The sequence below is a fragment of the Mytilus edulis genome, chromosome 4, assembly GCF_963676685.1.
Source record: "Mytilus edulis chromosome 4, xbMytEdul2.2, whole genome shotgun sequence".
NCBI lineage: Eukaryota > Metazoa > Mollusca > Bivalvia > Mytilida > Mytilidae > Mytilus > Mytilus edulis.
This window is the reverse complement of record NC_092347.1, coordinates 809,372-824,714: the sequence shown is the minus strand read 5'-3', so window position 1 is coordinate 824,714 and position 15,343 is coordinate 809,372. Positions and strand designations below refer to the sequence as shown.

The following is a 15,343-nucleotide window of genomic DNA, read 5'->3' as shown; positions in this document are numbered from 1 at the left end:
GGTTCTCTCAATAGACACCGGTCGGTATCGTAACAGTCATGGGGACTGTAATGAAATGCATCAATTCCCTCGTACAGCTAATGACATTAGTATTTAAAATGTAACTGATAACGATGACAATTAAAGTTTCTTTATAAACGCATACAAGATGGCCCTCACACGATTTCCAATAAAAAAAGTATTGTTCAGCTATAACACTGCTAAATGCAAGTGACGTCCACTAACTGCTGCTTCAATTATTTTCTGAAATGTGATGCCTCATGACATAATTCGAGTGGCATTGCTATTTGTTGATTTAGCTTTCTGTGTCTTTAGGCTAAGTATATGACAATTTCAAGCATATCCAAGTCCAGTTAAGAGAATTGACGTAATCCACACAAAGCATTCAAGTTTTCTTTAATCAGCGGGATCGGATATGCATCTTAGATAGTCTGATCATTTATTTTCCAGTAATCAACACTTAGCCGCCATGATATGACTTTTTTTTTTACTAAGACAATAATACTATGTTTTCTTTAAACTTTCTATTTCACTTTCCAAAACGTGCCTGTTGATCAGTGATGCCCTTCTTTAATAGGTGTTTCATAACGCAATGTAATAGAATGCCTAACAACATTGTTTGTCCAGTCTTTTCATTAGGATTTGCAAACACCTCTTGGTATTGTTTAAATACCTGATAAAATTGATTAATCTCATCTTTAAATATGTTAATAATAATTTTTTCATCAATTAACATATTGTCCTTATAGTGAGATAACTATGCCTCAGTCTTGTATATTTACTCGTCAATGTGACACACATTTCAACATAATCAGTCGCTACCTTAAAATTTTCACCGGTATTCATAACTTGAATAATAAAGCTATATGTTTTAACAATGTGCTTTCTGTAGTGGTTGTATTAAACAATCTGGTAATAATTACTCCCTCATCATATGCATTCATAAAAATGGTTGTTAGTGATAGTCCCGTTAATTTTCACAGAACACTAAAACGTCTCTATGAAATATCAGCAAACTTTCCTGTCAGTCCTTATTTTACTACGACTTCGTTTTGTAGCAGTTCCTATTAATGTATCTACAGCAATTACTGATCTAGTGTCTACACTGTTTTCCTGAAATGATTTGTTCTTGTAATTTCTCTCAAAGGAAGAAGTACTTTAACAATGTTCCTCTAGTCCCGGTCACTATTTTTATGTGGTTGAAGATCCTCCAAGCTGACCGTCAACAACAATAACGACTTTTGAATTTACCTTTTTAAGAATACCACATCATTCAGCTCGATGTCTGATGAGTCACCGTTGTCTCTGTAATTTAAAAAAAATAATTCTGTAAACAATGTTGCCTTCTTATTAACTTCTTTTTAATAAGATGCCTGAGCACACTCAAATCTTCACAAGTATAAAAAAATATTTGAACAATTGTAGGGTTGGAAGGATATACATATCTATACGAATCTTCTATTGCTTGCCCTTAATCTCTGAACGTCGCTTTTGTTTTTCATTACAACCTTGCTTTAGCGGAATACTTTATTTATGTTAGAATGTCACAATTGTATTTAAACGATCCCAATTTTTTTGTTCATCATTCTCAAGACCAACCAGAGTCGTGGCTGTTCCAAATAATACGTTTGGTATCTTAACCATACATATCATTTTTCTGAAAAACCAACCATCATAAAAGTACTACACACTGTCCTTTAGATTTTTAATCAGTGAATGTTTGGATTATTTTTCAGTTAGAAGGCAGCTTAATGTTAGCAGGTTTCTTACATTTCCTAATTGGAGCAACAGGATTGGTTGGAGTATTGTTGAGATTTATAGGACCCGTAACCATTGTGCCTACTATATTACTGATAGGACTGTACATGACAAGGACGGCTGTCAAATTTATATCATATCATTGGGGTATAGGTCTTATGTAAGTAATCACTTTGTCTACGATATAATTGATAGTCCCACATGACAATTTTACAAGAAAAGACTTAGGACAGGTACCTTTATAATGTGGCGTTTAACATAGGTAATTGCATGGAAATTATCTAAAGTGTTAATTCCTAATCCATCAAGGACCATAACTCCTGAACAATAAAAGAAAAAAAGATATCATTAAAGAATAAGTTTGTTTAAAGAATCAATGGCTTTATTTTTGCCTGCCCATCAGTTTGAATTTCAAATTAGTTTCGCAATGTTGAATTAAAGAAATATATGCTAAAAAGCTGTCGCTTATCCACCTAGTACCAGACAATGACACATTTTACATATAGTGCATTCAGATCTCTTATCTTAATTTAACTCAGATGTTTTTGGTTGTTTTGTTTGGTTCTGTCTCTTAAATATGTAAGTCTTGACCATATGCTTACGGAGGCTATTCAATGAATGGTAGTAATACTAATAATAACTCATATAATATTTCGATTGTCAATATAGATAAAGAAGACTTATTTGAAGATCTTCTTGTCCATTGTGGACAATATTCAAATAGACCATTCAAATTGCAGGAGGGGTTTTCCCAGATGAATTTTAATTTTTTGATAGTTAAGCTTATTTGTTTTGAATGCAATTTATTTTCTTTTTTTCTAATTCCTGCATACTCTTGCATTTTTCGTTGGAAAGATGCTTAATAATCATTCTCCCTTGCAGTTAAATTAACTTATCTTTGTTATACCCGTTCCATTCTTTTTTATTTCTTTAACCCCTGGACCTATGTATTTGTGGACATCAAATTATAATTTAATCAGTTATAATTTTAGTTGTTGATTTTTCAGGACTGCAGCAATTTCTATTATTTTATCGTTGTACCTGGGAAAATATCTTCTGCCAATTCCAGTGTGGACAAGAAAACGTGGTTGTCATACTATAAGATATCCATTACATCAAGTATTTTCTGTAAGTAAAATGGACATTAACTCTGGTATTTATTTATATGAATATAGGAAGGTAATGACTGCTCTTATACATTAATGAGATAGCAACTCAGACCTGTCAGTATTGAAAGTGATGTTACAGGGGAAATAAATAAACTCATCATAGATACCAGGACTAAATTTTGTATATACGCCAGACGTGCGTTTCCTCTACAAAAGACTCACCAGTGACGCTCGAATCCAAAAAAGTTAAAAAGGCAAAATAAATGCGTTTTACCTGCGTGTCAAACGGATAAAGTAGATTCAGAGACTAGTTAATTCTGTTTCTTATTCTGGCATTCTTTTTGTCCATTGGGGGCATTAAGTTTTACCCCTGTCTGCACGTACATACGTCTGTTTGTACATTGTACGTCTGCAAGTCTAAAAATAAGTTTCAGCCCACTAAGTAAAATTGCTTAGAATAAAATAATCATAAAAATTATACACAATGTTTATTACTACCGATTCAAATCTAGTTTGAATTTTGGTGGCGTCACTGTTTTCTTTTTTGAGTTATGTCCCTTTGTGAATTGCAAAAATTGCAGAATTTGTCATATATTTACAAGCAGTGGCATCTGTGTCCCGTTGACATATTCTTCATTTGTTTAATAAGAGTACAAAAAAGTAAAATCAAAGAAATACTGAACTCCGAGGAAAATTCAAAACAGAACGTCCATTATAAAAATAAAATATCAAAAGCTCAAACATATCACACGAATGAATAACAACCGTTATATTCCTGAATTGGTACAGTACAAAAATGAAACCTTGTAATTGCAATCTTATTTAGCTGATTATACATTAAAAGCGTTGCAGGACTCTTAAACTTTATGTGTTTCTCTCGGTTTTAGTTTGCAACTCAGGTTTGTTTTGCTCTCAATCTTATTATGACTTTTGAACAGAAATGTTTTACTGTTTCCTCCAATCTTTGCCACCTTAATAAATTGATTATGTTCTATCTTAATATTTATTTGACCAATATACAGAAGTATAAATGTGAATTATTGCGCTTTTTATTACTTTTGTACCACACTTTTTTAAGCAAACTTATCTGACAAAATTTGACAAACAATTTCCATACTTTGTAGGATTGTTTGCCATGATTATGTAGTTGACCATACAATTTTGTTTGGTCTTTTTTGAAGGAGTAATTTTTTTTAACAAAAATTTTACATTTAAATCTGACACTTTATTTCACTCATCATTTTATCTGCGAAATGAGCCATAAAGTTGCGTTGTAGCCATTTTGTTAGAAAAAAGATGGTTGACTGAGGAGTATAAAAGTGACATATTTACAGTTGTGAAGTAAATAGTATATTTACAATGATATATTGTAATGCAATTTTTTTTTTAGATATTAACACCTGTAATTATTGGTAATGGTGGGTGGGGATTTAGTAATATTTATCAAATGATAGGCTAATGTGATTATATATTTTTTTAGATATCGATAGCTATTATAGTGGGTTGGGGAGAAAGTGGTATTTATCCCATGATTGGCTAATGTGATTATATTTTGTTTAGATATTAATAGCTATTTTGGTGGGTTGGGGAGAAAGTGGTATATATCCAATGATTGGCTAATGCGATTATATTTTGTTTTAGATATTAATAGCTATTATGGTGGGTTGGGGAGTAAGTGGTATATGTACAGCTGCAGGAGTTTTATCCCACGAAAAAGCCAGGACTGATGTTGGAATAGATATTGTAAACAATGCCAGCTGGTTCTATGTTCCACACCCAACTCAGTTTGGTCCACCTAATTTTGATGTCAGCATTTTTGTGGGATTTTTTATTGCTACAATTATCTCTGTGTTGGACTCTATAGGAGATTACTATGCCTGTGCTAAAACCTGTCATGTGCCTCCACCACCATCGCATGCAGTCAATAGAGGTATTGCAATTGAAGGGTTATGTACAACTCTTTCTGGTATAATGGGGGCAGGACATGCAACATCGACATATGGTGGAAATATTGGTGCTATCGGTATAACAAAGGTAACATTTTAAACTAAAAGGAGACAAAAATGACATAGATGTAAGAAGATGTGGTATGAGTGCCAATGATACAACTCACCATCCAAGTCACAATGAATAAAAGCAAACCATTGTAGGTTAAAGTAATGCCTCATAATTCTCATGATATTGTAAAAAGTAAAAACACAAAAATACTGAACTCCGAGGAAAATTCAAAAAGGAAAATCAAAAATCAAAAGGCAAAATCAAAAGTCCAAACACATCAAACGAATGGATAACAACTGTCATATTCCTGACTTGGTACAGGCATTTTCTAATGTAGAAAATGGTGGATTGAACCTGGTTTTATAGCTAGCTAAATCTCTCACTTGTATGACAGTCGCATCAAATTCCATTACATTGTCAACGATGCATGAACAAAACAAACATGTGGTTTTCTTTTTCACTTCATGTATTACTAATATCATTCTATTTTATAGAAATAATAAATTAACAAATAACAAACGTTCTATTTCAAATGGTCTGCAAAGACTTCGGCATAAACCAAACATTGAGTAACTATTGACTGAGAAAATAAGAGTGTAAAATAGTACTACTATGATATTAATATCAGGTATGGATGGCTGATGACATTTTATGTGGAACGAACATGTGAATTACGTTTAAAAATGTTGATTTGAACATTTTATTGAACCCTTTTAACTTTCTTTGACAAAAACTTTATTGTATCATAAAATGTGACTGGCTATGACACTACTATCCATAAAGACAAATGACTAATGTGTGAACATTTACACTGACTGTGATCAATATAAAAAAAAGAAGATTATAGCTGCTGCGTTTCAACAATAAGACAACAACTTACATTGAAAAAAAATGATTCTTTTATTTTGAAACCAACTTGTATTTTTATAAGACGCAAAACAAATTTTCGGATCGTATAATGCTATTTTGTCGTCGAAGTCGTCTGAATCGTCGTATGAAGACATTTGGTTTTGGACAATAACTTAAGTTTAAGTCTATGGATCTCTTGGAAAAAGGTTCAATATACCATTAAAGGAATGTTAAGATTATTTTGGGGTGATGGTCCAACCGTTTAGGAATTAAAGGCAAAAAAGGGACACAAATCAAGCATTTATCTAGTTTCAGGACATTAACTTGTGTATTAGTATTTTGATTGCTGTGATATTGTACCACAAGGTTCAATACCACAAGTCGACGGTTTGGACTTATTATACCCCACTCAACAAGGGTATACTGTTTTTGACACGTCCGTCTGTCCGTCAGTCTGTTAGTCTGTTAGTCTGTCAGTCAGTCAGTCCTGTCATCGCAACTCCTCTGAAACTACACAACAGCATTTAATGAAACTTTGTAGATAACAAGGACACACTATGTAGATGTGAATATCGGCAGGAAATTGTGATTCATTTTTTTCTTTCTTAGAGTTATTTATGTGGGGGCATGGGGTTTGTGAGCGCGATCTTTAATTTTGGGAGTATTTGCCAAAACCGTTCAGGAATTAAGGGCCACAAAGGGTATAAATAAAGGCAACAGTAGAATACCGTTGTTCGAAATTCATAAATCGATAGAGAAAAAAAAATCCGAGTTATAAACTAAAACTGAGGGAAAGGCATCAAATATTAGAGAACTACGACACATCAGAAACACAACATTAAAATATAACACACACAGAAACGAAATATAATATATCAATGGCCATTTCCCCGACTTGGTACAGGGCTTTTTAAATAAAAATGGTGGGTTGAACCTGGTTCTGTGGCATGCCAAACCTCCCGCTTTAATGGCAATGTTAATTATAACATTAAAATGACAACATTACATGACAGGACTACAATACAAATACATGGGAGAAAATATAGGACAGAGAAACAAACGATTAATAGCAAACAAAGGGTACTTTGTTTAAAATTTAATATTTAAGACGTGCGCCACGTCCACACAAGACTAACCAGCGACGCCCAGATGAAAAAAGTTTGAAAGCCAAAACAAGTACAAAACTGAAAAGCACTGAGGACCAAAAGTATCAAAAAGTCGTGACCAATACGCCCAGGGTTATCCACCTGGGACAAGAACATCTTTAATTTCATTTAGAATTTAGAATAATACATACTTTTGCAAATAGTAAATTTGATAAAATGACTATATCATAGATTTACATGATTAAACTGAAGTGGTGACTAGCTACAGAACAAAAACAGATTATAACAAAAATGCACAGCCTTGTTACCAATAACCAGTTTTACGCTCAAAGTTACGTCACATTTGAATTTTTAAAACGAGTTCTCAAAATTAAGCAAGAATTTAGATAAAGTTCAAGATGAGATTTGTATGACTTATCTAACGTTTTTTTTTAATTATAAAACGAGCATTTTTTCTAGTTTTCAGACAATAATTCGTGTTCTATTAAAGTTTTCTTCAAATGCTTTTTTTTTGTGGAAAAGGGGGGATAAAAAAAATGTTTTGGGTGAGATAATTTTATATCCTCGGGGGAAAAGAGGGGTCAATTAAATATTTATTCAAATCACATTACCAATTTTAAGTTCTTTGACTACATTTATTCTGTGTAAGAAATCTAAGATGTGTTATTTGTAATCCAAAGTCAGACTTGTGTCAAGCTAGAATATTGTGACAATTTTTTCCCCAACTGTTCAGGTTTGAACCTTTGCGGTCGTATCCAGCTCCACTCGGCGAGGCAGTTTATTATTGTTAGCTGTGATATATAATACAGTTTATTTTATTTAATAGACGGGTAGTCGACTATTACTTTTGGTGTAAGCTGAGATTTATATCGTAATTTATATTATAGGTTGGCAGTCGACTAGTATTTTTAGTTTTAGCTATAATCTATATAGCCTTTGGACTGATAGGAAAGTTTTCCGCCGTTTTTATAACTATACCTCATCCAGTACTTGGTGGTGCTCTAATTACCATGTTTGGTATGTTCATTGGAGTTGTCCTGTCTAACCTACGGTATGTGTGTCTATCATCCACAAGGAACATAGCAATTATTGGTACTTCCATCCTCATTGGTCTCATGGTTCCTTATTGGGCGGAACTTCAAGGAAAAGATCTGGTTTTAACGGGTGAGAAAATTGTATATTCTTTTTATAAATAAAGTACATCTTAAAATAAAAAGTAAACATATAGTAGATAGATGAAACAAACATACAAAATTGTTGATGATTTTTTAAATTGTGTGATAATTATTTTACTATTACTCTTCTTTCCATAACATTAGACAAAGCTTTATACATAAAAATGGACAACAAAACGCAGATTACTGACTGTCCCTTTGGTATCTTTCGTCCCTCTTTTACTACTAAAACCCAAATACATGTTATCGAAACTTAACTCAATATATAAAAAACCCACAAGAAATCAACTGAAAAGTCAGTCATGATGCATCTAAACACACATATGCCACCAATCTAAAGCTTATGTCCCAAGATACAGCAATACATATATGCCACCAATCTAAAGCTTATGTCATAAGATACAGCAATACACATGTGCCACCAATCTTAAGTTTATGTCCTAAGATACAGCAATACACATGTGCCGCCAATCTAAAGCTTATATTCCAAGATACAGCAATACACATATGCCACCAATCTAAAGCTTATGTCCCAAGATACAGCAATACACATATGCCACCAATCTAAAGCTTATGTCCCAAGATACAGCAATACACATGTGCCACCAATCTAAAGCTTATGTCCCAAGATACAGCAATACACATGTGATATGATGTTTCGTTTGATACATGTGCAAACATGTAGCAATATTCATGTATCTCAGGATAAATCTTAAGACGTATGACACTTATCATGTGTCTTATGATATTTACATGCATATTCACAGTAATAGCACCTGTCAAGTGTCACGTGATACATCTAAACATGTATAGCACATAACAGATGTCTAGTGATACATTTAAACATGTATAGCACATAACAGATGTCCAGTGATACATCTAAACATGTAAAGCACATAACAGATGTCCAGTGATACATCTAAACATGTATAGCACATAACAGATGTCTAGTGATACATCTAAACATGTATAGCACATAACAGATGTCCAGTGATACATCTACACTTTTTTTAGGATACATCTACATTATAATGGCACCTATCTTGTGTCTCGTGATACTTCTAAGCACATATGGTATCTATGTGTCCCATGATACACCTTTTTGTAAAACCATCAATTTAGTGTACGTCACATCCAGTATTGATTGAAAAAGTGTCGAAAAAAATAATTTATTTGACATTTGTAGGAAATTAACCCTGCAATGCATTGCCAAAACATTTTTGGACCAACATAAATTTTGTTTTTTGTTTTTCAATGCACTATTCTTTTTACCCCCTGCCGTAGCGGAGGGGATATAGTTTTACCATTGTCTGTCTGTACCTTATTCCGTACGTCCGTTTGTCCGTTCGTTCGTTTGTTTGTCCGTCCGTCTGTTTCGCTTAAGGTTAACATTTTTAGTCGAGGTAGATTTTGATGAAGTTGAAGTCCAATCAACTTGAAACTTAGTACACATGTTCCCTATGATATGATCTTTCTAATTTTAATGCCAAATTCGAGTTTTGTACCCAATTGCATGGTGCACTAAACATAGAAAATGATAGTACGATTGGGGCATCCGTGTACTATGGACACATTCCTGTTGGTTTATATTTTTATTGTGACAAGCTACAGACCGAGTACGAGTTTTGTTCTATAGTGAAGATTTTATTCAGAGTTATGGTCCTTGAAGATAGTGCATTGATATTTGTTACATAGTTTACCACAATACAAGTCATAGATTTAGTTAGCATTTTGTTCCAGTACAAAGTTGAAGTTTATGTATTGCCATGCAATTTCACAAAAAATGCTTGTTTTTATATGTGCTGTATTTCATCATTTTTTAAACCTGTATATATTTGTGTTTTAGGAAATTTCCGTGTAGATAATATTTTAAAGACACTTTTGGGCAATGCAAATCTATCTGGTGCTTTACTAGCCTGTTTCCTTGACAACACCATTCCAGGTAGGTATTTAAAATAGGAAAGCATCATACCAGAAAAAACTATCAAGTATTTTACAAATAACTTTACAAAACTTATGCACACGTACTTAATTGTATAAACCTGTTAGTATTATTTTATAGATTGAAAATACATCATTTACACGAACCCAAAAGTAAACTGTAAAGATAAAAGACTTGTGTTATGATTGCTGATGATATAACGATTCATAAACAAATGACAGTGACCTATCTGATTTAGAGCTTAAAGTTAATGTGTAGGAGGATTATAAATAACCTCAAACAACCGAAGAACTTTGAAGGGGTCCACTTAGAGCATTGACTTGTTGTGTAATAGGTTTAAACATACCCTCCAACCAATTGAAGAACAATGACGGATCCAACTGAGAGCATTACTTTGTTGTGTAATAGGTTAATAAATACCCCACACTAATTGATGAACAAAGTTCTGTTTAACTTAGAACAATAAGGAGTCTATAAATACCCTTAACCAACTGATGAACAATGACGGGACCAACTTGGAGCATTGCGTTGGTGTTTAGGGGTCTACAATAACCTCAACAAGCTGGAGACCTGTCCAATTTAGAGCATGAAGTGCTGTTTAAAAGATTTATAAATACCCTTAAATGATTGATTAATTATTACGGGCCCAACTAAGAGCATTAGGTTGTTGTTTAAAAGGTTAATACATACCCTTAATCAATAGAATAACAATTACCTGTCCAACTTTGGGCATTATAATTCTGTATAGGTTTATTTAAACCCCAACCAACTGTTATATGAAAATCTGTCTTACTCCGAGCATAAAGTTACTGTGAAGGAGGTTTATAAATACCCCAACCTTAGTTTTTTCCTTGTTTTGTAGGCACTCTTGATGAACGAGGTATCACCTCATGGCAGAACATTCCATCAAAAACACAAGAGTCAGAAAATCTTGTGACAGAAGATTTTAAGGAAGGAATAGAGGTATATGAACCACTTTTTCCACAGAAATGGAGAAACAGCAAAATTTTAAAGTACATTCCATTTTTACCAGATCCAAAGAAGAAGCCAGTTCTGGAAACTGTTTCAAGCGTTAATTACGAGGAAAACACCCGAGTTTGATGTACTAGTTATCATTGTTGAGACTCTTCATATAATGATAGTGATGTGAATGTTGAGGATGTGCGGATGTACGAGTGTTTTTCATGGAGTTTGTTAGTACTATTTTAATATTTGTTTGTGTCAATTTTAACATATATCAATGCATTTTAGGTAGTAAATATACTTGATGAAATTAGGTTAAAGTAGTCATAAGCAATTCCGGTATTTTCAAAAAATGCTATAATTTATAATAATGGTCATAATAAGTGTTATTGAGGGAGGAGAAATTGTTTGGTCGATTTTATGCCAAAAATGATATTTTATGAACATTCTCTACGCACCTCTACCCTTGGAACCGCAACTAGAAGCCTACTAACATATACTCCTACTAAAATATACCCCAAATAGCAGCTGGTATGCTCTTCAACTTTGTACTTTATTTGGCCTTTAAAACATTTTTTAATTCGAGCGTCACTGATGAGTGTTTTGTAGACGAAACGTGTGTCTGGCGTAAATATTGAATTTTAATCCTGGTAGCTATGATGAGTTTATGACTAACAATTTAAGTGCTTTAAATTGATATCACATTTTTAACATTGTATTATGTGCTGTATTTTCTTATATTTTTCCTCAAGCAAAATAAAAATAAAAACAGAAAATATAGAAAAGCACAATTATTTTAGTTAAATTGGTATCTTTTACAACTATCCTGTATGAAGTTTTGATGCGTCAAACACCAGATAACCCAGGCGTTTGTGGTATTTATAAGTCAAGGTATAGTCATACAGGAGCAGGAAACGTTAATACATATCAGCAAGGCGTTGAAAATAGTGTTTCATGGATCATGGGATGTCTTTTCAAAATTTGTCTCTTATTCATGTGCTGTATATATTTTGTGTTCATTGGAATTATTTGAAATTGGACTAACAAAAGTATATTGATCAATAAATTTAAATCTTAAATTCAAGGTAAAATAACGTGGACATTTTTTCGTTAGAAATAACACAGTCATTATGTCCTATTGTTTTTAACAGTTTAACTTTAGAAATGCTTGTTATTTTAACTTACTGTAATAATTATTTAAGTCCAACCTTGTATTCAAGATAAATAACAGTGCAGTGTTAAATCGGTGATTTTTCAGTCCAAAGGACAACTAAATAACAAATGTTACTCAACGAGTTATTATCAATTTTCATTTAAACTTTATGCTGATATAAACCACTGTGTCTGGATAAATTATATCTATTGTAGTTTTTCTAATGGTATTTATTGCAATTTTTATGTCAGACAATTCAAAATTGTAAGCAGCATTCCTTATTTTGTATAAAAAAACCTTCAGGCACAGTAACAATAAGTGTAGTATAAGGTAAGGATTTAATGACTTGATTTCTTTTAACAAGCTGTACTCATGTATTACTCTGTGGGTTTCTGTTGACCGATGTACTCAACTATTTTTTTAAAAACTCAGGATTTTTTACCCAAGGAATAGATTGTCTTGGGTATATTTGGCAAACATTTTAGACTTTTGGGTTCTTAAGCCTATCCAACTTAATATTTTATTTGGCCTTTTAACTCGTTTGATTCGAGCGTCACAAATGAGACTTTGTAGATGAAACCCGCGACCGGTGTATACAATTTTTATCCTGGTATTTTTGATGCCATTATTTAAGTATTAATCCTGGTGTATGTCTCATTTACGATTGTTTTACACCTGGTAGATAACAACGAAGCCTGGTTTGGTTATGACCCAGGGTTTCCGTGTGATTAACAGGCGTTAAATAGGCGTAAACCAGGCGTAAGTGGAAGTTACGTGTCTAGATACAGGCGTAAGGGAGCAGGAAAATTTAATTTGTAATCTTTACGGGCGTAGAAAAAAGCAGTAAACCTGGCGGAAATTTAAATAAGCAAGGCGTAAATTTTCTTACGGGCGTAAATAGAAATATCCATAATGCTTTGTTTAAAGGATCATGAAGTTTTTTTTCAAAAGGAGTAGGTTCAGTAAGACCCCTTTTTGGCCCCAAAATATAGCAGTTTTACAAAATTGTTAAAATGTAAACCTTTAGTTATTTATTGGACAGTAGAATGCTTCTACTACATAAATATGGGCTGTTTTTGACAATACAATGCACATATATCCGGTACTAGCACCATTAAGTCATGCTAAATTACTGAAATCCTCATAATTCTAGCATTTTAGTTAAATTTTAGACGGTTTTCGTGTAAAACGAAAGTGGCCGCATTCGTGTTCATCCTTAATATTGAAATGTCAGTTGTATTTGATGATAATACATAGCATATATAAAGGTTGAGGATGAACACGGATGCGGCCACTTTCATTTTTACCAAAACCCATCTGAAAAGTGACATTTTTCGGCATATTAGGTAGATTTTTCATATTTGAGCTTGAATCGGATCGTTTTTAATGACTATATCTGTTAAAATCTTTCACATAAACTAATTAATTCAAATAATAGACACTTAAGTGTTTAAAAAGTGGTCAAAATCTTTCGTCAGATGAACCTGATATTTGAGGCCAAAATCGGTCCTTACCGGACCTACTCCTTTGGCTCTTTGGTTTTAGTTTGCAAGAGTTGGACTTATGGCAGCTTCATATATTCAGGGATGATTAGCTTGTTTTGTGATTTTGGGAAGAATTTGAAATTGGAAATACTGAATCAAATAAATAATGAAAATTGTGAAATAAAAGGAAAGTAGTAATACATGGTAAATAATAATAATGTGAGTATAACTAAGTTATTAAGTATTGTGTTCTATCAGAAATTTTGAAATCCCAAAACCTTTATCCATGGATAATACCATTAAAATCTTTTAATTTTAGTTCAAAAGACAATAACTTTCAAAAACAACTTAGTTAAAATGCTACTTTTATTTCAAAAAATATTTAATTGTCATAATTCTGATTTAAACTTAAACTTATTTGAGCCAGTGTCTGTCTAAAATGTATTTATTTCTATATTAGCTTCTTCAATGGTTAATATTTCAAGTTTTTTGTCCAACAATAAGAAATAAAAGCAACAGTACAGAAGTTTGTTTCAAATACACAAAAGTACACAGCTAGGGTAATACACTGACATAAAATAAGTGTAGTATTATGTAAGGATATTACGCCTGATTTATTTATTGACCAGTCGTACTCATTTGCATATTACGCCTAATTTTTTGTGAACCAGGCGTACTCATTTAAATATTACGCCTAACTTTACGCCTGGTTTACGCCTCAGTTACGCCTGATTTACGCCCAGTTTACGCCTTGTTGACGCCTGGACATGCATTTTGTAAACACTGCAATGACGCCAGGATAAAGTATGATTTTAACCTCTGGTTTCTGTGTCATATACGGGCATCACACTTCGTCACGATGTTTCATTGACCTAAAACATATTTTTTTATTCATAATAACCTATTAATCTATCTACAACATTATACACCATTTTCTACTAACTAGACTTTTTTCAATGTTGATTAAAGTAATTTAAATCATCTTAATGATCTTCCTTCTTAAAACGGTGCAGTGTTAGTCTTTTTGACACGAGGCTTAAATCCGATTCATTGCTCCGTTTTTGTAGATTAATAGATCATATTTAATATTGGTACTCCGTTTTGTAGAATTATAAATCATGTCTTATTATTAGTACTCTATATTTGTAAGTCATAGTTATATATATGTCAATAATGTTAGTTTTTACAAATTTTACAAATTTATTGTGTTTGAGATATGAAATTAAATATGCATTTTAGATTTCGTCATTTATAAAATAATTAATGAAAATGAAACGTTATCAGTAAACAAGAATCCATAATATCACAAGGTGTTCTCATAGCTATACCCTACACCATAATTTATATTTATGGGGAGGGGGGATATAAAAAGTAAAATCACAAAAATAATGAACTCAGAGGAAAATCAATTCGAAAAGTCCATAATCACATAGCAAAATCAAATAACAAAACGCATCAAAAACGAATGGACAAGAACTGTCATATTCCTGACTTGGTACAGTCATTTTGCAAATGTAGCACACATCATTTGAGACCATTTAATATGTGGGGTCTTTTCAATGTAATCCTTTTCATGTATTTATTTTAATTTGTAAACATAGTGAAAAATTATGTTTCAATATATTTTCCTACTTTAGAGTAATAGTAGGTATTGCTCACAGACTTTGTCAATACTGCCTAATGTTATTGTTATTACCTTCACCAATGCAAATAATTCCAATGTATGTATGACATTTGTATGATAATAGATCTGTTGGAATCTGAGGAGGGAGGAATTTTTACTTTAATGTACATAACACTTCTTGT

At 32.5% G+C, this 15,343-nt stretch overlaps 1 protein-coding gene across 7 annotated transcripts in view; it reads left to right on the top strand.

Moving 5' to 3' along the window:
• LOC139518718 (solute carrier family 23 member 2-like) overlaps positions 1–11,688 on the top strand; it is a 69,239-nt gene extending 57,551 nt beyond the window's left edge. For all 7 annotated transcript variants that reach the window (XM_071310208.1, XM_071310204.1, XM_071310207.1 and 4 more), the window contains 6 exons: positions 1,737–1,918; positions 2,766–2,886; positions 4,509–4,901; positions 7,708–7,984; positions 9,842–9,937; positions 10,800–11,688. In XM_071310208.1, the coding sequence (XP_071166309.1) occupies positions 1,737–1,918; positions 2,766–2,886; positions 4,509–4,901; positions 7,708–7,984; positions 9,842–9,937; positions 10,800–11,038 (1,308 nt within the window). In that variant the 3' untranslated portion in view covers positions 11,039–11,688. The remainder of the gene's footprint in view (positions 1–1,736; positions 1,919–2,765; positions 2,887–4,508; positions 4,902–7,707; positions 7,985–9,841; positions 9,938–10,799) is intronic.
• Positions 11,689–15,343: the final 3,655 nt, after the last annotated feature.